This window comes from Aedes albopictus, chromosome 3 (genome assembly GCF_035046485.1).
Source record: "Aedes albopictus strain Foshan chromosome 3, AalbF5, whole genome shotgun sequence".
Lineage (NCBI taxonomy): Eukaryota > Metazoa > Arthropoda > Insecta > Diptera > Culicidae > Aedes > Aedes albopictus.
This window is the reverse complement of record NC_085138.1, coordinates 120,848,157-120,875,337: the sequence shown is the minus strand read 5'-3', so window position 1 is coordinate 120,875,337 and position 27,181 is coordinate 120,848,157. Positions and strand designations below refer to the sequence as shown.

The 27,181-nt window shown below is 39.7% G+C and overlaps 1 protein-coding gene and 1 long non-coding RNA gene across 3 annotated transcripts; one reads left to right on the top strand and one right to left on the bottom strand.

Moving 5' to 3' along the window:
- The first annotated feature begins 1,366 nt into the window (after positions 1-1,366).
- Positions 1,367-27,169, top strand: LOC109433307 (glycogen [starch] synthase). Of its 2 annotated transcripts, none has more exons than XM_062859016.1 (6): positions 1,367-1,681; positions 20,289-20,413; positions 20,473-20,849; positions 20,914-22,254; positions 22,323-22,461; positions 26,565-27,169. In XM_062859016.1, the coding sequence occupies exons 2-6, from the start codon at positions 20,290-20,292 to the stop codon at positions 26,669-26,671; spliced, it is 2,088 nt and encodes a 695-aa protein (XP_062715000.1). In that variant the 5' UTR covers positions 1,367-1,681; position 20,289; the 3' UTR covers positions 26,672-27,169. The 2 variants fall into 2 exon arrangements, with proteins under 2 accessions (XP_062715000.1, XP_019565278.3); XM_019709733.4 differs by having other exon boundaries at positions 1,367-1,686.
- LOC134291366 (uncharacterized) lies at positions 5,677-18,191 on the bottom strand. Its single transcript, XR_009999049.1, has 2 exons — positions 15,240-18,191; positions 5,677-13,316 (listed from the first exon to the last, which is right to left on the bottom strand). It is a non-coding gene; the product is annotated as an uncharacterized LOC134291366 (long non-coding RNA).
- Positions 27,170-27,181: the final 12 nt, after the last annotated feature.

Genomic DNA, 27,181 nt, shown 5'->3' with positions numbered 1-27,181 from the left:
GTTATAAGAGAAATGCAAAAAAGTGTGTTTTCCCATGTAAAACCTCATACAAACTTCAAACGCGATGCGCAAAACGTAGACATAACCGATCGTGCCCAAATTTTGCACACTTATTTGGGTCCTGAAACGGGATCAAAAAAGCTTTGAACTGATGGGATACCGTTGAATTTTTCATTTTTCCATATAAACGATGACCCACTCTATTAACCATGGGAAAAATTACTTTTACAAAGAAAAATCGTAACCCCTAAAAATACCCCTGAAAATACATCGATGGATGATTTCTGTTGAACAATTTACGTAGAACCAACCTTTCAAAGCTGTTTAACATATAAGGAAAAAAAATAAATCTCATCATTTTATCGATCGTCTATGGCGTAATATTTTTTCCACAAACGTCACATCGCTTTGCGGTCTTCGGAGGTCTGATTCCTCATGAAGTTTTCTACCGAAAATTTTCATCGACTTATCCACCAGGGATCAAGGGTAGACCCCTGGCGATTTTTCTTTATAAAAGCAATTTTCCCCAGAGTAAATCGTACGGAGATTTTTAATGACGGATGCTAAAATATAGTTGCTTTAATTGAGCTGAAATTTTACACAGTTGGTGTAGGACCAAAATGGAACTCAAAAATTATAAAGAAACAAGACATTTTCCGTTTTTTATGTTTCCCATATAACCGTGTTCCAGGCCTGCAATAAAAAAAGGTTTCAAAATTTTCAAATTTATTTTCAAAATTGGGAATGATTTCCGAAAACTATCTTGGAACATACTTTGGCATATATTCCTGAAGTTAAATTATGCGGATTACCCCGACCCTTTCATAAATGATGGTTTCAGTTAATCACGATCCACGTAATTGAGGGTAACACTGTACCCGTTGGATGCTCCAAACCGGCATCTGGTTATGTATTTAGCTGAGAGTTGTGTCACACGATAACATGAATAACAACAACCGCGCGGCGGACCGGTCCGGAACGTCCGCGACGGGCGACATTGGCCATGAGGGAGAGAGTTTCCTTCATTTCTCTGAGTAAGCGCAGCGTATAGGTACCTACGGTTCGTTTGTTGTGTTACATTTTAGCTAGCACGCGCTTGTCTGTGACTTTCCGTGTGAGCCTCCATTCATGTTCTACCGCTTTTGCCAGACTGCGGACGGTATATTAGCTAACAAGCTGATAAATGTGTCGCCTATGGCAGTCACGTGGCTACCGTTATGTAGCGTGTTCTAAGTGCACATTGAATGATACAACATAAAATCTCATCTGGTTGATATTCGGAGCGCTTACAGTACCCACACTATCACATTCGGATCCCCGTTGAAAAGGTGCAGTTGGGGAGCAAAAGAAATGGTCTCTCGATGTCCCATGAAGACCAGTATTCCTTTAGCTCTCGTCGTGTCGTGGCGTGGCGCTCTCGTGGAGTTCGTCTGGCCGAAAAAATAAAAATCTTTCCCTACTGCCAGGCGTGAAAGGTGTGCGGGCGTTCGGAGTGTGTGGTTTTATTGAGGCAAATATTAATCCACCGCGTTAAATGGTGGCATCGCTGGAGTGATTAATCATTGAAACTGAACCCTACGGAGTGATATTCGAGTACAGTCGGCTAGCGGAAGACACTGCGGTTGCAAGACATCCCGGAGCGGTTAATCTGTGTGGCAGTACCCGAGGACGATCTTCTTGAGTAAGGTTAGACATTGACCTTTATTTGACATTTAAACAATTCCCCATCGAGTGTAAGGTGATATGGTGTCGTTTCCAAACGAAATGGTTTGTGGAGCATTTTTGTACTACCCGACGAAGATGCGTCGGATTAAATAGAAACATATTCTGATAACGGTTATCGTCACAAATTTTGCATTCGCCAGCGGCAATCAAATTGTACAACTTGTCTCGAAAGTTCAGCGAACCATTGCTCTTACGTATTCTGTCATTGATGAATCTTCATCATTTCGTGACATAATTTTTATTAATCAAGGTTCTATCACAATTAATTTTAACATTTTTTCTCCATGGATTGCATAACGCGACAAAAATAGAAAAATAAACTTAAGAGACACTATCATCAAACAAAACAAATACCAAGTACTGCCTAAGGTCACGCAAATCATCAATAAACTGCTAGACCCCTGCTCTGATAACGAACGCAAAACAGCAGCTGTTTGTCGCCACTGCTTTTCCGCGCGCTCTGTGAGGCAAGTGCGAAAGTTTGTTTCAGGAAAAAATAGTTTTTGTTTACAAACACACCATCCCAAGCAGATGATGCCAAACGTGCTCAATTGACCGTGGTTGCGGTGCATCATCACCCGCTGCATCTCAGGCGCGCGGCGCCATCTTACCCGTGCCGCCGCCGGTAGTACGATCCTCATGTTTCTAGCTTAGCGCGTTTGCGTAAAACCGGAAAATTTGAATTCACTAGCTAGTGCGAACATCGCGACAGATCGGCTAGACGGTAGCGATGCGTTTGAAGAAGTGTGCTAGCCCCCAATGTCAAGGTCGTTCGATGACCTTGAACCAACGCTTGGTAGTTGCACAGCCGAGGAAAATTATTGCAATTTAAGTTTTTAGTACGGTCATCAATAAGCATTTGAACATGCTACTTATAGAGTAATTTCTTAACGATTTCACACATGAACAATCACCGGGAAATTTTCACTAAGTTTTGCAGCCAAATTGAATTGAATGGAGACGCATGGTCTCTAGTTGGGCAAGGTGGGGAAGATGCAATTTTTCAAATTTTTGTCGTTAACAGCAACTAAACAATATTTGCTTGATCCTTCAGCGGAAACCCTCGCGATAATGATACGTTTTCCACGTTTTAACAAAGTTGATTCGAAAACGGAAGTGATGCAAAAAGGCTGTCTGTCATGGGGTACGATGCAATTTAACATGGCCAGCATGGACACCAATAACCATGCGCCTCCACGTGTTTCTCTATCTTTTGGAAACATTTGGCTAATAATAACAAAATCACCAGAAAATTTTAATTGCAACGGAAAACCGGAATTTGCCTTTTTTTTTAAGGTACCCCGGGGCAAGTGGGACCTAAAAAAATGCTAGTTTGGTTTTGTCAAGCAGAAAAATTCAAAACATAAACAATTTTATAATTCCAATGGTTCTAAAAGCCATTGTTGGTATATTTCTTCTTATTAACGGGCATTAAAACTGTTTCAAAATTTTTAAATTCTGAATATTAGGCATATAATGAAAAGTGGAGCAGATCTTCATTTACACCGCATCACGGGGCAAGTGGGACCTATTAGGATTTTTTGTACAAATGGCTTAATATAGTTGCTGCATATATGTAGCAAAAATTATAAACATCTTATGCGAATAACTATGTTGAGCGATTTATGTTGGAAAAGTTTTGTGGTATCGTGCATAAATTACGTAACACATATAAAAACGAATCACTGTGAAGAAAATTTGATTCAACTCTAGCAGCTCGTGCAAAACAATTTGATTTTATTTATACAAAAAGTGCCCTAAGGTTAAATGCCGAAAGATTCCCGAACTTACTTTTCATATTACGTAGTTAATGAGTCTCGCCAAAAGATTTTTCAAGATTTACAGATGTTATGTTTTCCCTTAAATAATTTTACGATCATTGAATAAAGATTTTTGAATCGTTTTCTTCGAAAAGTCGTTTTCCATTTTGTTAGGAAATCAAAAGAATTTCCGTGGGTTTATTTGTCTAGCATCTAGAGGAACTTTTCATGCAAACATATCTTGGATAACACTGTTCGACAGAAAAAAAAAACCTTTGGCGTGATCAGAGACCCCATTAGTAGGGCATAAAACTGCATGAAAATGTAGAGAAATGCCTTTTTCAAATCTGTTGGGGCACCCCTAGAAACTTTTTGAGATGAGTTTGTGATTTTATTCAATTTTTAAGGTTCGACACGAGCTATAGAAATCATCATAAACACTTTTGAAATACATTATCTTAGAAATGCAATTTTGTGCACCGCTGAAATTTTTACAGATCTGAGAAGTAACTTTGATAAATAACTAGTCAAAATTTCAGCCTATAACGACCTTCCATTTCATTGATACATATCCGGGAAGAATCAACTATGACTTATATAATACAAATCCTTGAAGTTTTCTCTTAATTCAATTACAAAAAGCAAGCCCCTTGATTTGAATTCGAAATGCCACACTTATGATCTAGATAATTGAATTCAAATTTTCGAGAAGAAAATCCGGTCGATTTTTCAAATTACTAACGTGGGAAGCTTGTGTAAAAATAAAAAAAAATCTGATACTATTTTGCGATCAGTACAAAAAAACGTTTCCGGTGTTTTCGTGGGTTGTCTATATTCACTTAATGTTTCGAAGAACCTCCTAGCCATACCAAGGTGGTAAAATTAATAACTGGCATTGCGCAGAAAATATGGTTTAAGTTCACGACTGTTCAAAACAATGCAACCCTAAAAAAATGCAGGTCAAAAATGAGATCCTTCCCCATTTACTACCAGTAATCGTACAACCACTGTTGTTTTCATCACATTTTAGTTAGTTTCACAATAAAGAATGTGTATGTTGGGGCATTGCCATTTAAGACACTTTTATAAAATTAATTGATTTTGTCATGTAGTAAAATATTTCTAATCTTAATTTCAAGCACAATAATGTCCTCTACGTGTAAAATTGCTTTATTAGTTGCAGCGGCATAGGGTGTGGGATCATTTGGGCAGGAGTACCTATTTTGGGCACTTGTGTCTATAACTCAGTCAATTCCAAACCGATTGACTTGATTTTTAGGCACGATCAGATACGCACAGTATCTAGCAATGTGCAACAATTCAAGCCAATCGGTTTGGAATTGACGTTATAGCAGCAAGTGCCCAAAATATCTGCTCCTGTCCTAATTGTCCCAGACCCTATTTGTTAATATAGTGTTAAATACTATCTATCCAGCCAGAGGCACTAAAGCTAATTGATATCATTTATTTACTTAAGTCCAAATTTGTTTCAATGAAAAGATCGTTGAAATTGGAATATATTTTCCACATCGTATTTAAATTTTTAAGAATATGGATCTGCTTGATATCCACCAGGCCAAGCAATCTGGAACGGTTACTTAGGTACACACCAAATCATTCAAAATCATTCTCATCCATATGCGATATATGGATATTTAAATTTGGTCACGACTCGAAATTCGTTCAAATCAAAATTCTTCCTTGAATTCAGTGGACGTAGTGTATTTTGCCTGAATTTTGATCCCAATCCATCGCATTCAAAATCGCAGTTAATTGGTATTTGAACATGATTATGAAAGTAACATTTGATGTAATAAAATGGCTAAAACAGTAAAAAAATAGCTTTAATTCGATGAAAAACCAGACCATACTGATCCAGAGTCATGTAGTTTCACATACTAAATGATATAAGTACATATACACCGTGTCCAATAAGTTCTCATACAAAATCAAACTGAATTCATTTCCCATCTGTAATTAGGATTTTCAAAATAAATGTATTTATTGAAATGCCATCTAATACTGATCAAATACAGCATATGTTTTGGAACCAATTGTCCTTTATCCTTCTCTGCTGATCGCTCATGTGTCGTAAGTCCATTTCAGCTGGCACGCACGCTATTTCATGGAAATTTCGTCTCATTTCAATGGGTAATGGTATTAAGTTAAAACAAATTAGATTCCTGTCCAGGCTTGGAAAGCGTCAGCGTCAACACGAGTCGTCGCGCGATTTTTACAGAAGTGCCTCTCTCAATGTCATCGAATCGGGAGACGATGACCAAGAGAGTCTAACAATATTCGCTCATTTTTCGGTCATGACGGAGCGTGACATGGTTGTAAACAAGGCAACTACTAGCACATCGATGAACTTTGTTATTGTTTGAATCTTTTAAATCATGAATTTATGTCCTCTCTATCTATTAAATACAACGACTAGCCCAAATTTGCTTGGACCATGTGAAAATTTTATTTTCAAAACAATATGGAAGTTTTCGTCATGACGATTGATTATTGCGAAATGACATGACGAAGGGCGCGAGCGCTCATTTCATTTTGTGACGATGAAAAGGCCTACTTGTTCATCGTCATGGGATGGTCACGACCAATAACAGGACTGTTCCTGTCATCAACATTGCTAGTAGCAGCTATGAGCAGAAGAGAAAAAATATAAGGTTCTGTTACGGTGAAGTACGAAGCCGTTTTATTTTGAGCAAAATAAAACGGAAATTAAACAAAAATGTCAATTTACCTGTTTCAATGAGTTTTGTTGTGTTAAAGAAGGCTGGCTGCAGCTTATCTTGTTGATTCATACTATTCTCACTTCTAAGACATGCTATATTCCTACTGTGGTAAATTTTGGACAGAAATTACGTTCTATGATGTTTATATTTAAATATAACGATCATTTTCAAAGAAATTTGCCCAAGTTGAGCTTACTTACAAATTTCTAACCACATCATCACTAAAATTGTATTGTTTTAGCCTTAGTATATCCACTTGGTAAAATACTTGGAATAAAAACTCAAAATTTAACCATATGGACTTTATTTAGCTACCGTAAAAACTTGTCTAACATTTTCCTTGCGTGCCGGAGCAAACGGATTTCAGAAAACGGAAGTGTATTGCTAGGCTTCTAAAAACAAATAGAAAATAAGGTTATTCTAAACCGTATGATTTATTTATTCAGTATTATGTGGCCCTTCAATATATGCATTTATTTTGAAAATAAAAATCACATATGTGAAATAAAATTATATTTTCTAAATTTGTATTTTGTATGAGAACTTATTGTACACGGTGTATATGATTTTTTAGAGTAAATAAAAAAAATGTTTTATCAGATGTGAAATTTAGCAACCTGTGTAATTTTCTGTGGTTTGAAAATTCTGATTGTTTTCAGCTTCAGGCGCCGTCCTGTAAAGGTTGGTGACCTAAATGGGAAAAAATTTAATTCACTTTTCAGAAAACTAGCCTGTTAGAGATCATGGAACGTTGAAACATAGATTGGTTAACGTCAAGTGGACGAAAAAGAAGTTTGAAGTTGAACAATACTTTCGCTTTTTTTCCTGCCGCATACCGTAGATATAGGAAAAACCCGTACGAAGGGGGTTATATAGACTGTTTCAGAAATTATAAATACACTTTGTTTATTAAATTAAATGAACTGTTCTAATGATTTTTACCAACTTCTTTCAGAGTATAGCATATTGTACTCCATATTTTTATATTTCCTTTCAATTGTCTTAATATTTTAAAGAACAGTCGAGTTCTCTAACAAATAACTTATTTTTTCAAATTTGCATTTGCACAAAGGTGTTTTTTAATGATTTCAACATTATTTATCACTAAATACCAAAAATTATCTAAATTTCTATCACATTCGCTTTCTCAACAAGTTGTCTAAAGAATGCCTTGACCAAGATTTGGGAAAAATCGATAAGGGCATTTCCACAACATTTTTTTGGAGATCAAGTTTTTTATTTTTTAAGGTTTTCTACGGACCATAAGAACTACCACACAGTTTCTTAGCTTTCCTGAACGCACTTAATTTAAACAAACTTATGTTTTCAGCTCATTCGATCCTTCAGATGGCAAAGCTTGTCATACCATAAAAACGAATGCAGTAAGCAGTAATTAAGACATTCGTTTCCTTAACGTTTGTTCCTACTGGTGTTGTTGTGAAATTTGAAACAAAAAAAAAATGTATTGAGAAGGCCCGTAATGGTGGTTCTTGAACAAATATTCCAGTAAAAATTACTATTACCAATCGAGATATATCTTTTATCATCGATACAGCAATTTTTATTGTGTTTGGAAATTATATTTTTTTATCTGTGAGATTTTTTTCTTTTCTACTATGCTACATTTTTTGACCACTTTGTGCATCTTCAAAATTTAATAATCTAGTTTACAGAGCCCTATTTTTTAACTTTTACCAGAAACATCAACAAAATTGGTTTTATTTGCTTCGTTAGCATGTTTACTATAAGAGCTAGAAGAAACTTTTTTTGGATATTGTGCTCAAATTAAAATGGCAGTTAATCGTTAGAAATTAGAAACAGTCTATAATTTCTCAATTTTAGCGTGACGTACTAGATGAATGCTCCCATAGTTCATGAGTTCCTCCGGGTATTCCTCCATGTATTTCTCCAGAGATTCCTCCTGACATTCTTCCAAGGATACCATTAGGAATTTTTCTTCGGGTTTTTTAAGAAATTTAGAAATATCTATAGTAACAATTAATTGAAAGTTTTACACATATTTATAGGAACTTTTACAGAAGTTTATGTTTTTTTCCAGACATTCTTTCAGGGATTTCTTGAAAAATATGTCCATGAATTCTTCCGGGAATTCTTTCCGAACATCCTTCATGATTTTTGGTAACTTTTAGAAATTTTCTGAATCCCTGTAGGAATTCCACCAAGGGTTTATGAGGGAGAGTTTTCAGACATTCCTTTAGCAACTCTTTCCAGAATTATTTCAGAAAATTCCTTGGGATTCTTTCACATAGTCTTCAGAAATTAAATAAACAATTTATTTAAAAAAATCCTCAGAGAATTCTTTTAGAAATTCCTCCATGGATTCCATCCAAAGTTTACTAAAGAATTCCTTCTGAAATATCACTTAAAACCCCTTCAGTAGTTTAAGAATTTTTCATGTTGTGTCAGTAAGTGATTACCTACCTTAATACCTTGTTGGCAACAAAGTAACTTTACTCCAATGCCGAGCGTATAGTAGAGCACCATCTTCGTCGGTCTTGGGCGATGTTCCTCCAGTTTCCCCGAACGTGTAGGGATCGTAGATCCTCTTCAACCGCGTGCAGCCAGCGAGTTCGCGGCCGCCCACAAAGTCACCTACCTCTACCGGGTTCTCTGCTGAATATTGTTTTCGCTATTCTTTCTTCCGGCATTCGCTCTACGTGTCCAGCCCACTGAAGTCTGCCGTATTTTATACGTTTCACAATATTCGCATCTTCGTACCCTTGGTACCAAGGATGGCAGAAAATCACTTCAAGCGATAAATGATACAGGATACGAATAATCCAAGATAGCCTTGTTCTTGCGGTAGCATGATGCCGACGCCTCACACCGTGCTCGTATCACAGAACAATTAAAGCATCTGATGCACGCTTTATCGCGTGATGACCCGTTATCGGATCATGTTACAAGTCATGATAAATTGTATTCATCACATTGTTTGCCACTTATGCACCCCTAGGCCGCATTCATGATTCGAAATGATACGTTCATAAGCATATCTGGAAGTTAAATCACCAAGAATGCTCAAAAAGTGAATGAAATCACTAATTTATCATTTCGACTTCATGATAACGATCGCATCGCGCCCGCACATGCCGAGCGAATCATTCTTCTCGGACCGAAGTTTTCTTATGATGCTTGACGACACAATGTTATCGTTGTTGCTATGATCGCGCGATGCCGTTCGACCGCGACACATTCGAAATCTGATCATGATCACTAGATTTCCATCCTTGCTTGGTACAACTCGTGATTCATGCGTCTGCGCCACACTTCATTTTCTTGTTTCCCACCGAGAATTGTCCGCAGCACTTTGCGCTCAAAAAGTCCAAAAACTTTTCGGTCTACCTCCTTTAACGTCCACGCTTCGTGACCGTAGAGGTTGCAGAATCAGCGTCTTATATAGAGCGAATTTTGTTTGCGTTTACATACGGGACCTATGCTGGCTACGCAATTCGTAAAAAACCCTATTCGCAACTGCAATACGCCTTTTCACTTCACGGGAAACGTCATTGTCACATGTCACAAGTGTTCCAAGATAAACTAATTCTTCAACAACATCAAACACATCCCCATTGATCACTACCTCAGCACTAACACCACTAGACCTGCTTCTGTCTCTACCCGCTATTATGTACTTCGTCTTGGTAGAGTTAATCGTCAAGCCTATCCTCGCTGTCTCTCTCTTCAGAGGAGCATCAGCTTCCTGTACTGCCCTACGATCGATGCACCATGCACGAATTATAAACCGTAGACATCAATTGATGAAGACCTGCAGCCGTTGAGTTTTCTCCGCTGATACACGCCAAGTTTCACTGGCGTACAATAGCACAGGTTTCACGTACGACTTGAAAATTCAGATTTGAGTGCGTCCAATAATCTGGTTGTGTTTCCATACTCGCAAAAGCAGCCCTCGCCTTCTTGATCCGTGCACCTATGTCGATCTTGGTGCCACCATCGGCCGCCATTTGACTACCAAGATTTTGGAAGCTTTCAACATTCTTCACTGATTGCCCAGCTACCGTAAAGCTGGAAGGGTTGACCGTGTTTACATCCAACGATTTGGTCTTGTTGACGTTGATGGTAAGACCTGCCGCTGAGCAGCGATTGGCGAGATCATAGAGCTTGCTCTGCCTATCAGAGCGCCGACGATCTAGGAGAGCAACGTAATCAGCCAATACGAAGTCATTTAGGTGCTCCATGGTAATGGGCTGCCACAGCAACCCACGATTTATTTCACGATCAATCACACTTACCAGGATCTCGTCGATTACGATGAGGAACAGTAGCGGTGATATATTGTAAACATCCTTGCCTCACTCCAGCAACGACCCGGATGTGATCAGACAAGACACCGTTGTGCAGTACTCTGCACGAAAATGCCCTGTACTGTGCTTCAACGAGGCCGATGATTTTCTCAGAGATAGAAAGTTTTTCGTAATCAATGAACACCAGGTAGAGAGAATCTTAAAATTCATTGATTTGCCCCAAGATGGTACGGAGCGTAACAATATGGCCACACTATCGCATACAGTCAGGCCACCCTTTTTTGTGCATTTCTACTAAGACGACTTGCATCCAGTCGGTCGGAATTGTCACGGTTTCCCATACGTTGTAGGATAATTCTGGAGCTCGATTTGAAAAGGTCGTATGTGCTTTTTTCGATTAAAAATTCGATCAGTTGGATTCGCTTATTATAGCAAAAACCGTTGAAATTGGACAAAGTTGGTACATACAGAAGAATCATCACAAAACAGGCTTTCCGTTCCATAATTAAAAGCCTCCAAAATATCTTCCCTATTGCTACAATAACTAAAATAAACTGATCGAATTTTATATCGACAAATGTACATACGACATTTTCAAATCGAGCTCCAGTTGTGTAGATACTACAGGGTCATCTTTGAGCAACTCAACTGATATATGATCGATCCTTGGGGCCCTGTTCGATTTTACGCTATGGACGGCTGTTTTTATCTTCTACTATGATGGAGCTTCGGTGTTGACACGGGTATTGGTGTCCAAAGTGCTCCAATTAGCGTTTCAACTGGTCAGCTGGGTCGGTCAATAACTGTCTAGACGTGTCATTCACGGGCATCTTAGTATTACTTCCACTAAGGCGACGTGAAACATCGTAGAGGAGACTATTGTCGCCGGTGTTTGCGGTTTTCTCGCTTTCGTCGGCTATGGAGTCCGCCCTGGCTCTTTTATCCCGTCTACATGAGCGTTTCACTTCCTTCTCGAGAGCCGAATATCGCTGAAAGGCTACGGTTTTGGCTCCTCGTGTTTTCGCTCGCCCCATCGCGGCTGATCCACTTGATCGAGCCACCAAGCTCGCTACGCACCACGTCTTTTTGGACCGGTCGGGTTGCTCTCGAGAACCATTTCAATCGGGTTGCTATCCAACATCCTGATGACGTGACCCACCCTCTGTAGGCTCCCGATTTTCTCGGTGTGAATGAGCAACTGATGCAGTTCGTGGTTCATTCGCCTCCTCCAGGACCCGTTTTCCATCTGCATTCTGCCCTAAAGCTATGTTCATTTAGAATCCGGAATGACAAAATCACGTATATCTTAGGGATGGAATAACAAACATAAAAGGTGAAGCCCTCAAAACAAAGGTTATTTATTGTACTTTCATGAAAAAATATCATTGAAATTATTTATTTTTATTTTTCACACATTTTCTCACTTTTTCAGTGTTGACCTCTCTAAAAATCTGCACAACGGTGGTAAATTTTAGGAACAACCCCTTCCGCACGTTTGTTCAACAATCAGGTCATCTATGCAGTGTCCCGAGTGCCTTGACTAGTCTGACTAGGATTCCGAAGAAAAATTGCCAAACATTTTTTTTTTTTTACTGCGAAATGAGGGGCAATTCAGTGAATTGAGAAAACGCGAAATTTGAGTGTTTTTTTCGTTGATAAACAGTACCCATCTGTGACGCTACCACTGAACGTCTCCGGCTGTCATGGCAGCTCATCAAAATAGGTAAAACCTCTACATATCCCTTGTGTGCGTTTTTGAAAAGCAGCACGCAGTGTGTGGATATTTATCGCGAACCACTGAATGGTCCATGCTCAGCAAGTGATACATTCGCGAATGTAACATTTCATGAACCAACATGATCGGGAACGCTCCCCGAAATGCTGTTCATTCTCTTGCCCGGTTCGATACGAGAGCGCAATCAAGAGAGAAGATGCTCGATGACTCTAATGAAAGCGATGCATTCGGTAAGAATATTTTATTGCCATAATTCTTTTTTTATTGTGACTACACAACCTGCAACGTCATGAATACAGTTAAATTAAATAGTATTTCACGTTTTTAAAGCGAAAACGCATTAAATACTGATGAAAATAACGATTATTCACAGTTGCCCCAAGCCAACGATGAGCGATCATCGGTAAGTGTTACACTTAGCGATGCCCGCTCATCGCCGCAGCTTGTTTATATCGGAGTATCCTCTTTGTGTTCCTTCGTGAACCATGCGACTCGACGAGAGAACATACACCGCTTGGTAATTGAAACAGAACCAACAGAAGGGAAGAAAAACTGCCGAGTGGTTCACTGATCACTTTTTCGTCCAAACACTGGCAGCACGCGATTCTTGAGGCTGTCATCCTTGTATGAATTGGTTCTCATCATCTTGTTGCGAAAAAACCATGCCCAGAGTTCGAACTTCTTGCCAAATCTTCAAATTCAAAGCAGATTTATCAATGAACCCAAGCTTTTTTCTTCCGAGGACACTTCCTTATTCCATGGTTAACAACATCTGTGCACATAACACATAATGGTTTTGACGATATTAACATTTTTCGCGACTGTCGTACCTGATCACGCTAAATTTTCAACGTGTTTGTGCAAGATTTTTTTCCTCCTCTTGTCTTCAATCTGAAATAACTTTTCACTCGTTGCAAGAAAATCGATGAAGTTTTCACCATTTAAAGAGGATTAGTGTATGATCAGAGTGCCGCAAAAGAATGATGATTATGTTCATTAAGAGCGCCACTAGAAAATGTGACATGATTCCTGATTCTAAGTGAACATAGCTTTAGATGGTCCACTACACCTTGTAACGGTAGCCCTTTTTCGTTATTTGTTTATTTGTTATATTCTTATTTAATTCATTGTTCAATAATTAGAATTCACGTTAAATGTATAAAATTTGATAAATAAAAGATTTAGCAACTAAATAACATGGACATTATCTGAATCAAAATGATACCAACAATTGCATACAATTTCCTGAAGCGTAGATAGGTTATCCGCTACGCAAGCACACGCTGTAATGAGTATCACTGTTCGTGCTCTCGTTACCTTGTTAGAGAACCCCGATTTAGTTAGCTTCTGAATAATTGACTTTGTAACGGAATGAGATGAAAAGACAATTCAAAGGCAAGGGAGATTTCTTTATCCGAAATCATACAGACCTGATCAACGGAGACCTTCGGGCTTCCATTTCCGGGAACCATACCGTGAGATCCTATCTGAGGAGTCACAAAGATATTCTCGTCCACTTTGTCCCAGATCGTGGTAGAAGAAGGATCGCGAAGTAGTGTTTCTTCCGTGGTGTCTTTTAGTGAGTTTGTCTAAAACGTGAAGTGTGCTTTGATGAATATTAATTGTCTCTGATTTTCCCCGTGTAGGCCAAAAACGTTAGATAGCTAGATTGTGCGGTCAATGATTGTGCGTGTTGAACCTGAATTGCAAAGTTCAAAGGTAAACGACTTTTATTGTGTGTACTGTTAAAGACACGGACACGTTCAATGCTTCCAGTGAGCTTTTCGCTCTTTGAAGGAAGCACGACACTAGACAACGGACTAGCATGCAACGCCCAGTGGCACAGCCGAAAACTTTTCCTGACAGCTGCGGCGGGAATCGAACCCGCGCTCCTCAGCACGATGCGACTACAAGCTTGGTGACCCTAGCCACACGACCACGGAGCCGCACCAAATGTGTTATGTGCTAATTGTGTCGTCTAGCCAAGCGCCAAGCGACGGCTTCTCCGTTTTCCAAATAGAGTACGTACATCGCACAAAGCGAAGAACGCAAACGTCTCGCTGCACCACACCTTACGTCGCGCATCCTACCTGCGTTCTGGTGCCAAAGTTTGCCCGGCGATTCCAGGCCGGAAGGGAGTCGCGAACGTCACCAACGCACTCCACAGGCAAGCGACATTCGCCAATCATCAGCTCGTTCGTTCATGAGCACGAGAAGCCCTCCACGAAGCTCGTGCGTGGCCGTGAATCGAATTCACCGTAGAGGTACCGATCTACCAATCGTCGACACTATCGTCAACGTCATCGGCGTCGTCGTAGAAAGCACCCGATCGAAAGCTCGTGAGTACGTTCCACTAAATTTTGCATGCAAGTGAATTAGCACCTACACACACAAAAGCGCTAGCGTAGACCACAACCGCACAAGATAGGGCCATAGTTTGGAAAGGGGAAGAAGAAGGAAGGCCGGTCGGACGCGACCGTAGAAATGTATAGGTTATCAAATTGATTCAGGCCATGATTATCCTAGGTTATCAAATTGAATAAATGTTGAATATATAGTCCTTGTTTCCCTCAAAAAACATGTGTTAGTTAGTGATCGTTAAGAAAGTTCAAGTACATTTCACGTTTCGTTCCGTATTTTTTGGTCCGTCTTGTTGTAACATCCATCTTCCAAAACGGAATGGGATTGAAGTGGTTGGGGAATCTTTGCCCGTGATGAGAACAGGATAAGGTCGAGTTCTGGGATATCGGTCGTTTGGGGGAATTTGTTGGTTATGTCTGTGTGGCTTCCGCTATTGAAGTAGAGTCCTTGTATGATGAGTCTGCTCGCTTGTTCCCGTGCATTGTTGATTATTCCGAAGCTGACTCTTCGGTCAGTATCTAGCCGGGCATCGTAGAAAACGACGGGTGGTCCTCCTAGGAGGTGGCGCTTAAGCCACTTGTTTAAAAATCCGGGCCGGAAACAAGAAGCAGACTCCCATGGCCGCTACAACCTTCCATTCGAAAACTTCAAGGGCGCGTTGGTCCTCTGCAAGTATAGCCAAGGTTTCGTGTCCACAGAGGACTACCGGTTCAATCAGCGTTTTGTAAATGGTTGACTTCATGTAACGGTGAACTTTGTTCAATCGTAGAGTTCTGTGGCGTCCACAGTAAGCTCGATTTCCTGCCATAATGCGTCTCTGAATTTCTGTTCTTGTGTCGTTGTCGGCAGTGTGTGCCCAGTGTTGGTCCAAATGTTAAACAGCAAGCACGAAAGACCATCACCTTGCCGTAACCCTCTGCGAGATTCGAAGGGACTCGAAAGTATCCCTGATACTCGAACTACGCACATCACTCGATCATCGTCGCCTTGATCAATCGTATCAGATTATCCGGGAATCCGTATTCATGCATAATCTGCCACAGCGATCGATTGTGGCATACGTGCTGTACCCAAGTAACCACGATGCTGAACCCTTATTGCATGCAGATATACGGTGTACTTAGGGCAATCATTACTTTACATGCAAACTTAAAGTTGATTTAAAGTGGAAATGGGCAATTATGCGACTGCTCCAAGATTATACCAGTATAATCTTAATTTGACTCTATAATTGCCCACTTCCACTTTAAATCAACCTTAAGTTTGCATGTAAAGTAATGATTGCACTAAATACACCGTATATCTGCATGCAATAAGGCTTCAGCACCGTGGTTACTTGGGTAATGTGTGGGAACGTTGTATTTGCGTCATTCCGGATCATTCATCTGGATCGCTGTTACGCGTTCACCCATGAATCCAACCTGATATTGCTCCACGAGCTTTTCAGCAATCAATGACATTCGGCGGACATTGTGATCGCGCGGTAGTTTCCGCAACCCAACTTGTCGCTCTTCCATCCACTACTTCGGTAAAACTTTTTTCTGCTAAAGCTTTTCCACCGTATTTTGGAAACTCGCTTGGTAATCGATCTGCACTAGTGGCTTTGTTATTTTTCAACCGGCCAATCTTCTCCTTAATATCTTGGATGTCAGGGGCCGCAAGTCTTTCGTCCTGTGCATATACTCTTAGATCTGTTACCACGCCACCAGTGCACAGTGGCTGATTTCGTCATTTTAGCGCGCTTAATTAATAACTTTTTAACTATGACGTTTAGCGTCATGGTGTCTTCGAGAAAGTTTTTCGCTATAATAAGGAGCTTCTTTTGAGCTATTGTAAAAAATGATCAATCCCCCTAAAAGTGAGATGGAAAATTTATTTTTTGCATTTTTCAAGATACAGGGTTGGTGTCTTCACAAAAGTTGTAGATAATGTTATTTGGAGCAACTTTGTCAAAGACGATAAGTTTGTAACTACGTTACTTTTCAAGATACGTTACGTTTTTTATCATCAGACCCTTGAAAAGGGTTTTTGTGCAATAACTTTCGAAGGATTGATTCTACATTTTTCTGATGTTCTACAAAGTTATAGATAATGGTAAAACACATAACTTCGCCTAACACGACATTCTTCTAATTTCTAAAATAAAATAGTTATAACGGTTTTTATAGTTTTTTGGGCCATATTTCAAGCATATATAACCTAGCTATAGGCAATTATATGCAAATTTCCTTTTAAGCATGTGAATATACAAGTAATTGCCTCTCTTAGAAAGCAAAAAACTATCAAACTGTAAGAAACTGTAAGATGGTTTTTGTACAGAAACTTTCAACCATCTATGTTACTTTTATATGGGATTTATTCATATCTTCAACATATTTATTTGACAGTTCATGGCAGCTTGCATATTTATTGTTATTGTACGTGTGTGTGAATATATAGAATGGATTGTGGTGCATTCTGGAGCATTCATGAAGTACGTTACACAAAAACTTACCATCGATTTATATTTTCTTACTAACTCACAGTGCTGCATGTAGTCCACGAAAAGAGCGAACGAAGTGCTATTTTTTCTCAAATTCTAAACTTGCGCGTGACATATTTTGTGAACGCTCCCTCTAGTCCATGTATACAACAGTTAAAGCTAATTATAAATCTTATTGTACTTTACAGTAAGGTGCTGTTTAATCGTGATCTGACAAAAAAGTAACACTTTATGCGTTCTTTTCGTGGACTACGTGCAGCACTGTCAGTTAGTCAGAAAATAGAAGTAGATGGTAAGTTTTCATGTAACGTACTTCATGAATGTTGCAGAATGCACCACAATCCTTTCTATATATATTCACACACTTACAATAACAATAAAAATGCAAGCTGTAATGAACTCTCAAAAAATATGGAGAAAATATGAATAAATCCCATATAAAAGTAACATAGATGGTTGAAAGTTTCTGTACAAAAACCATCTTACAGTTTCTTACAGTTTGATGGTTTTGGCTTTCTAAGAGAGGCAATTACTTGTATATTCACATGCTTAAAAGGAAATTTGCATATAACTGCCTATAGCAAGGTTATATATGCTTGAAATATGGCCCAAAAAACTATAAAAACCGTTATAACTATTTTATTTTAGAAATTAGAAGAATGTCGTGTTCGGCGAAGTTATGTTTTTTACCATTATCTATAACTTTGTAGAACATCAGAAAAATGTAGAATCAATCCTTCGAAAGTTATTGCACAAAAACCCTTTTCAAGGGTCTGATGATAAAAACGTAACGTATCTTGAAAAGTAACTGAGTTACAAACTTGGCGCCTTTGACAAAGTTGCTCCAAATAACATTATCTACAACTTTTGTGAAGACACCAACCTTGTATCTTGAAAAATGCAAAAAAATAAATTTTCTATCTCACTTTTAGGGGGATTGATCATTTTTTACAATAGCTCAAAAGAAGCTCCTTATTATAGCGAAAAACTTTCTCGAAGACACCATGACGCTAAACGTCATAGTTAAAAAGTTATTAATTAAGCGCGCTAAAATGACGAAATCAACGCCACCTTTGGTGCTTGCAACGTCGCCGTTAAGGTACTCACTAGCGTGGTTCAAAAAATCGTTTTTGCTCCACACCGCTTATTCGATTCCTTACCAGATTATATGCCTTCTCACAAAATTTGAGCTCATTTGGTTGAAAATTGAGACTGCACAAACCTGTAAAAGTTTGTATGGGAATTACTATGGGAAAACGATGTTTTTCATTCAATCGACCGTAGCATTTCCACAAGTGCCCTAATGGGTTAGTCGACCCTTGGTAATACTAGGCTACTCTATCAGCTACAACTTTGCCGAAGACCGCATTCAAATCGGACGCCTCATTAATTACTTATCGATTTGTATCCAACTGGGCAAACTTTAGCTATGATCCTCCAGCTTCCCAGCAGGCAACATTGCTGCATATGGCGCCAAAGATAGCACACTGAAATCATGGCTACTATGTTCCACTGCAGAATGCAGTGATGCCCACCGAATAGTTTAACCATCATGAGTAAAGATTTCGATTCTGGATAAAAATCGGTAACTAATTAATGAGGCGTCCGATTTGAATGCGGTCTTCGGCAAAGTTGTAGCTGATAGAGTAGCCTAGTATTACCAAGGGTCGACTAACCCATTAGGGCACTTGGGGAAATGCTACGGTTGATTGAATGAAAAAAGTCGTTTTCCCATAGTAATTCCCATACAAACTTTGACAGGCTTGTGCAGTCTCAATTTTCAACCAAATGAGCTCAAATTTTGTGAGAAGACATATAATCTGGTTAGGAATCGAATAAGCGGTGTGGAGCAAAAACGATTTTTTGAACCACGCTAGTACTCACAGTAGTGCTGTTGCCACCTCTTAATCATCTCACGTTCTCTTGAAAGAAGACTCCCGTGATTGTCTCGGCACACTTTGACTTGTGGCATTAAACCCCTGCGCGAACAGCTCAGGTTTTTGTGGAACTTTAATGTGTGCTTAGTGCGGTACAGCTCTTCCATCTCTTCGCAATCGCGTTCTTCCTGCTGGCGCTTCTTCCTTCGGATGACCGAGGTCCGTCTGTTCTGCGCCTGTCTATAACGCGCCTCATTCGCCCTCCTACGGTGTTGCAACATTCTTGCCCGTACTGTATTCTTCTCGTTGTGTAAATGTTTACAATCGCCGTCGTTTCTGTGATTCGGAGCCAAGGGGTGATACACAAATTATGTCATGCAAAAATTGACCTTTTCCTACGCCCCCCCCCCCCCTCCCCCCTATATCACACTTTTTGTATGGGACCTCAATAGTTTTCGTATGGGTCATCTCGTTCTGCAAAATCCCCCTCCCCCCTGATAGCGTGACGTAATTTGTGTACGGACCCCAAGTGCTGCAGCCGAGGTACTACCTACGGCGGATTGGATGTCCCTCCAGCCATCTTCAAATGTAGCTGCGCCAAGTTGTTCTTCCGTTGGTAGGGCCACTGCTGCATGTATAGTCTTGAGCCACTTTTACGTTTCGTTCATGTATCATGTTTGTTTGACATTTTAATATTACGAATAATTATAATATTCGGTGACCATTTTTGGATCACTATAGGTTAGGGAAGCTGAATGGTAATACATATATTTATCTTAAGAGATAAGCCATAATCCTCAAAGCTTTTTTCAGCTTTATTTAGATAATAATAAAATGGAGGGTCAATAGAGTGGATAAGTTAAGACATAACTACAAGAAGAATATGTATTATCAATTGATTGTTTGAAAACCAGAAATTTTTCAAACATAATGTGGTATTCACCTAGGGTATTCACGATTTTGATAAAAAAAAAACCTTCATTTCATATTTTCTTAGCAAATTTTAAAAACAATGTCATAATGTTCATGCTTGTTTATTATTTTTGTACATTTTCAAAGTATATGACGCTGTTTTGTACCTGATGGTATAAAAACATTCTGATCCAATCCACGCCTGTGCCTGAATTAATCATCAATTTGGCATCGAACTATGTACACGATGCGGCGGATCGAACTACTCTGTCGTTGAACTACTAGATGATATAAATAGCTCTTGCGTGTTTCTATTCCCTTACACCACCTTCCTCTACTAGAGTAGTATATTCGTTAAATTTTGAATTAAATAATAAAGATCATTTCCCGGATTTGTTTTTTTTACTAGGATGAGTCGGCGCTTCTCACGAGCAGAGTCCAGCTCGGACCTGCTAGCATTCTTGGATCGTGGCCACTCAGCAAACACGGAGAATCGATGGACTTTTGAAATTGCATGGGAAGTCGCCAATAAGGGTAAGTGAGTTGAATCTATGGCTACCTATGGAATACCAAATATTGTATTTTTCTTGCAGTCGGTGGAATTTACACCGTTATTCGTTCGAAGGCATTTGTGTCGACGGAAGAACTGGGAGATCAGTACTGCCTCATAGGACCGTACAAGGAGGCATCGGCCCGAACGGAAGTGGAAGCCTGTGAGTTTCCCAACAATGGACCGCTGTACGGGGCAGTGTCGGCTATGCGAAACCAGGGCTACAAGGTGCACTGTGGCCGGTGGCTAGTCGATGGTAACCCCCAGATCATTCTGTTCGACATTGGATCGGCTGCGTGGAAAATGGACGGCTACAAGCAGGAACTGTGGGAATCGTCCAACGTTGGAATACCGCATTTAGACGTCGAGAGCAATGACGCAGTCATTCTCGGGTACACCATTGCCACCTTTATCGCAGAGGTAAAATAAATCCTACTAAGATCAATTTGATATTTTTGTAATGCATCTATGTCGATCATTCCAGTTCAAACGCTGTGCTGAACAATACTCGCACGACAATGAATATGGACCGCCGCGTATCGTGGCCCACTTCCACGAGTGGCAGGCCGGCGTCGGTCTAATCGCTCTACGAACGCGCCACGTAGATGTCGCCACTGTGTTCACAACCCACGCTACCTTGTTGGGTCGATATCTGTGTGCTGGTAATACGGACTTTTATAACAACTTAGACAAATTCCCTGTCGACGAGGAAGCCGGCAAACGACAGATTTACCACCGCTATTGTCTCGAACGTGCCGCAACTCATCTGTGTCATGTGTTCACCACCGTTTCGGAGATTACCGGCTACGAGTCGGAACATTTACTTAAGCGCAAACCCGATATCATTACACCTAACGGTTTGAACGTGAAAAAGTTCTCCGCTATTCACGAGTTCCAGAATTTGCATGCCATGGCCAAGGAGAAAATTCATGAGTTCACCAGAGGACATTTCTACGGTCACTTTAACTTTGATTTGGAGAAGACTTTGTACATGTTCATTGCCGGTCGATATGAGTTCTCGAACAAGGGCGCTGACATCTTCATAGAATCCCTGGCTCGATTGAATCATTTGCTTAAGTCGAACAATCCGGATGTAACCGTGGTGGCTTTCTTGATTTTCCCTGCCAAGACCAACAACTTCAACGTAGAATCACTGCGTGGCCATGCCGTTACCAAACAGCTACGCGAAACTCTCAACAACATTCAGCAGCAGGTCGGAAAGCGGATGTACGACACTTGCCTGAAAGGACATCTGCCGGACGGAAACGAAATTTTAACTAAGGAAGACATGGTCAAAATCAAGCGATGCTTGTACGCTCTGCAACGCGATGGAAATCCTCCGGTCACCACCCACAATGTCGTAGATGATTGGAACGACCCCGTTCTGGAGTCAGTTCGACGATGCCATCTGTTCAACACAAAATACGATCGTGTTAAGATTGTTTTCCACCCAGAGTTTTTGAACTCTACCAATCCGTTGTTTGGCCTGGATTACGAAGAGTTTGTTCGTGGCTGTCACTTGGGCGTGTTCCCGTCATACTACGAACCGTGGGGTTATACACCAGCCGAGTGTACCGTAATGGGTATCCCTAGCGTCACAACCAACTTATCTGGGTTCGGTTGTTTCATGCAGGAGCACATTGCTGACCCCAAGTCCTACGGTATCTACATTGTGGATCGACGCCACGTGGGACTGGAGGAAAGCGTGCAGCAGCTGTCGAAGTTCATGTTCGAATTCTGCAAGCTGAACCGGCGCCAGCGAATCATCCAACGAAACCGAACTGAACGGCTTAGCGATCTGCTCGATTGGAGAAATCTTGGAATTGTAAGAAAAGGGGACAGTTTTAACTGCTTGATCAATGATTTATAACATACGCTTATTTTCTGTTTTAGTATTACCGCCAAGCTAGAATAAAGGCACTGCAAACCGTGTATCCGGACTACGTCGATGAATCGGAGAGCTACCTGAAGCGAGCTGCTGACTTCAATTACCCTCGTCCAGTCAGTGCCCCACCAAGTCCAAGTTCTTCCAGTAAGTTACAGTTTTAACTAACAAACATAACTATAAGCCTGTATCGTTCATGAAAACCGTAGTTGCATCAAAAGGCAGTGGGGAATTATGAATGAAATTTAAGCTTGCACTGTCTCTCACAAGGAGATCTTCAGGTATATCAGGTAGCCTTTATGAAAACCAATTATACGTCTTTGAAGAGACACTAAAATTCATTTGGATCTATCCTGAAGCTCCTTTAAAAGCCGCTATACACCCTTTGAAATCCACGGAAACTCCGTGAAACGTCTTAAAGCGCTTCTGATATCTCCTGAGTTGCCATTAAAGGCAAACTGAAAGCTTGTGAAGCCTCCTTATACTTCAGAGAACTCCACTTAAACCCCTCAAAATCCCCTGAAACGCTTTCAAACGCCTTGAAACTCTTTGGGATAATTCTAAAATCATTTGAATACATCCTAAAGCTCATATTAAAGCCTGTAAACTTTACAATGTAAAGACCCCTAAAACTTCTGGGAATCCATGAAAGCTTGAAAAACTCCCAAAAAAACCCTTTGAAACACCATGAAATATCTTGAATCATTTCTTAAATTTCTATGAAATGTAAAGCCTCGTTAAGCCCCAAAGAACCCTTTTGAAATGCCTTTAAACATATCAGTTTTTTTTTTATTTATTTTAACAATGTTGCACCACAACGACTATATTTTTTCTTATTTTTTAACGAAATTTCGACTACTTTTACATAACATATCAAAAAATTGAAAACGTTCTTCAAGTCGTTGTTGAGCTGCATTTTTGCAGCGTCTAGTTCAGATCATACGTCTCCATCACTTTAAAATGCCGTTTATTTTATTTTATTTTTATTTATTTTATTTGTATATTAGCGTGAGACACGAAAAGACATTTTACTCCTGTACACTTTTTGAGTTCCATTTTGACCCCATATCAACTGTGCAAAATTTCAGCTCGATCGGAAAAAATATATTTTAGCGCCAGCCGTTTTAAGTTTTCATACGATTTACTATGAGGAAAATCACTTTTTGAAAGAAAAATTGCCACAGGTTGCCCCTTAACCCCTAAAAATGTGTCGATGAATGATTTGTGATGGAAATTTTGCGAGGAACAAACCCTCTGAAGACCGCAACGCGATCTAAGGCATGTGGAAAAAGTTATTGACTGAAAACCGAATGGCATGCCAACGCTGTTTAACATGTAAGGAATAACAATAAATAATAAAATCACGCCATTTTATCGATCGGGTAAGGCTTAATAACTTTTTCCACGAATGTCGCATCGCTTCGCGGTCTTCGGAAGTCTGATTCCTCGAGAAGTTATCTACAGAAATCATTCAACGATTTATTTTTAGGGATCAATGGGTGACCTCAAGCGATTTTTCTTTGAAGAAGTAAATTTTCCCCATAGTAAATCGTATGAAAAACTAAGAATGGCGGGCGCTAAAATATAGTTTCTTTGATCGATCTGAAATTTTGCACAGTTGATATGGGACCAAAATGGAACTCAAAAAGTATACAGGAGTTGAAGTTTTTCCATTTTTTATATTTTCCCATATAAACCGTGAACCAGGCTATTGTATATATGTATATATAACTGGGTGAACTTCAGTTAGTAGAAAAATAGCAGCGGATTCGCCTACTGCAGAGTGATAATCCTCTTAGTATTACTTTAGGCATTCCTAGAGTTCTTTCTAAGATTCATTCAGGAGCTCCTCATGGAATTCCTCCTGGAGTGCCTTCAGAGATTGATCTAGGAGTTTTTTTTCTAAGATTTCTCCAAAGGTTCCTTCGAGAGATCTTCAGGAGTTCCTGCCGAAATTACTCCAGCAGTTTATTCTGGTGTTCCTCCTGGAATTAAATCTCTGGGAATCCACAAGAAGTTTCTTCTTGGATTCGTCAAGAAGTTCCTTAGGATTTCCTTTTTTGAGTATTCTTCCAGCTGTTCCTTCTCGTAAAGCTTCAAAAGTTTCTTCTGTGAATTTTCAATGAGCTCTTTCTGAGCCTCCTCAAGGAGATTCTTAGAGTCTTTCTTGGATTCCTCCAGAAGCTCCTTCGAGGTTTTTCTCGGAAGTTTCTTTACGATTACCTCCTGGAGTTCCTTCTGGGATTCCTATAAGATTTAACCAGATTGGCCAGATGTTACTTTTGGGATTTATCCAAGAGTTCCTTCAAAGATTGCTGTTTCTGGGAATTTCAACCGTGATTTCTTCCAGTATTTCTCTACAAGTTCCTTCCGGAATTCACTCCTTCCTTTCATAATTTCTTCAAGAGCCTTCTGGGATTTTTCAATTAGTTGATTGAGATTCAGGCGCGGAGTAACTCTGGAAAACTCCAAAATGAGTTTATATGAGTGATTTAATTGATTTTTTTTGCTAGGGGTCCGTCCAGCATTTCTTCAGAAGTTCTCTCTGTGATTTTTTCAGGAGTATTTATTTTTGAAATTCCTTAAGAGGTTCCATCTGACTAGTAGGATTTTTTATCTGTATTAACGAGATTTTAGCCCTAGGCTAGTTCATCTCGGGACCCACGCTTTACTTCCCTTCCGAAGGAAGAACTCATATTTTGCGAGTTTAACGGGAGTGGGATTCGATCCCAAGTCCTCGGCTTGATAGTCAAGTGTTCTAACCATCACACCAGGTCCACTCACAATGCTTGCAGGAGTACTATGATTTATTTGCGCAATACCTATAGAAGATCCTTCAGGGAATTGGATTCCTATTGGAAAGTCTTCAAAAGTACTTTTACCAGGATCCCAAAAAGGAAATCCTGGAGAAATGTAATCTCATAAGGAGCTTTCTGAAGGAAACCCAGAACGATTAAGTGGAGGAATCTATACAAAACTGCTGGAGATATTCCATTAAGATTCTTCCATTTGGGAAGGGAGGAAGAACACCGGCATGCGATTCCTAAGTAATTCTGGAAGGAGTTTCTAAAAGAATTCCAGAATAAGTTGAAAGAGGAATACACAAGAAGTTTTTCCTGGGCGAATTTTTGGAATTTCTGAAAGAATGCCTGAAAGGAACTTCTTAGGCAATCCCGGAGAGTACTTTTGGAGGGAACTTGGAATAAATTCAGGGAAAATTCCTGCAAGGATCCCATAAGAAACCTGAGAAAATCCTGAAGGAACCCCAAAAACAAAGTATGGGAAAAATGCATGAAAAAATGGTGGAAGAAGTTGTGGGAGCAATCTCGATAAGAGCTAATAAAAAACCCCGCAAGAAGCTCTTGGTGGATTCCAGGAAAGATCTCCTATATCAATATCAAAAAGAACTCTTGGAAAATCCAAGAAGCCTCCTTCAGGAATTACAGAAGGAGCTCCTTGGGGATTCCAGGAAAAATCCTAGAAGAATCCCGGAACGAATTCCTGGATAAATCTCGAAATTTTAAAAGAAGGAATCTCAGAAGGAACTCTTTGAAAATCCCAGAAGACTTTTAAGGAAGTCCAAAAAGGAAGGAGTGAATTCCGGAAGAAATCACGATTGAAATTCCCAGAAGGATAAATCTTTGAAGAAACTCTTGCAGGAATCCCAGAAGCAACTTCTGGAAATCTTGGGAAGTTTTGGAAAAGGAGCTTCAGGAGGTATTCGTAAAAGAACTTCTGAGGGAATCCTCGAAGGAGCTTCTGGAGGAATCCAAGAAAGACTCTAAAAAACTCCTTGAGGAATCTCAGAAAGAACTCCTTGAAAACTTTTGAAGCATTACCAGAAGAAACTGCTGGAATAATTCCCAGAAATGGAAACCCTACTCTTAAATCAATCTCTGAAGGCGCTCCTGGAGGAATTCCAGAAGAAGCTCCTGAATAAATCTTAGAAAGAACGCTAGGAGGAATCTGAGAAGAAACTTTCGTAGGAAATTCAGAAGGAAGTTATGGAGGAATTCAGAATGAACTTCTTAAGGAATGCCTGAAGCAATTCTTGGATTATCATTGTGTAGCAGGTAAATTCACCGGTATGTTTTACTCACTGAAGTTCACCCAGTAGCCCATCGATTTTTAAAACAAGCAAAAGAAAACTTTTTCTTGAAATTTTTTTTATATCAAAAATAAATTCTACATACAAGTTTTATTGAAAAAAAACTATGCATAATAATGAAAGATTTCCCATCTTCTTACAGGACACACCACGCCAGCCCCGTCGTTGCACGGATCCGACGACGAGCAGGATTCCGTTGATTCCGAAGAAGAGCTGGAGGAGCTGAAGAAAGCCAACTCGCATGACTAAAGGAGCACAGCTATCTTTATAGGAAACGTAGTACACTTATTGACACACACTCACTATTACACGCAAAAAAAAGAGTCATATTAGGTAACAATGAATGCCATCCTAGGTTGACACTATTACAGAAAAATGCACACGATATTTAACGCGAAACGGTAGGCATCCCATCGCACAGTTGCCCTTCCGTCATACGTATGCTGGTACTATTTTACTTCTTGTTGTGTCTTTTAATTAAGTTAGGAAAATCCATCCTTTCAAATTCTATTTTCTGTACATCCTGATCGTTTTGTCCAGTTTTGCCTTCCCTGTAGCTACCAATGTGCGTGTTCAGCCATGATATTGAACAATGATGTTATTTGCCGATATTTTAATAGTTTATCTAGACTGTAAGCAATGATGGCGAAGTGTTCCGATTGAAGAGTCCTGTTTATTTTAACAACACTATCACGTAGAGCTAAAAGAACAGTGAATCAATAGATAAAAGCCTGTTACAAATTAGAACGTTGTATCACT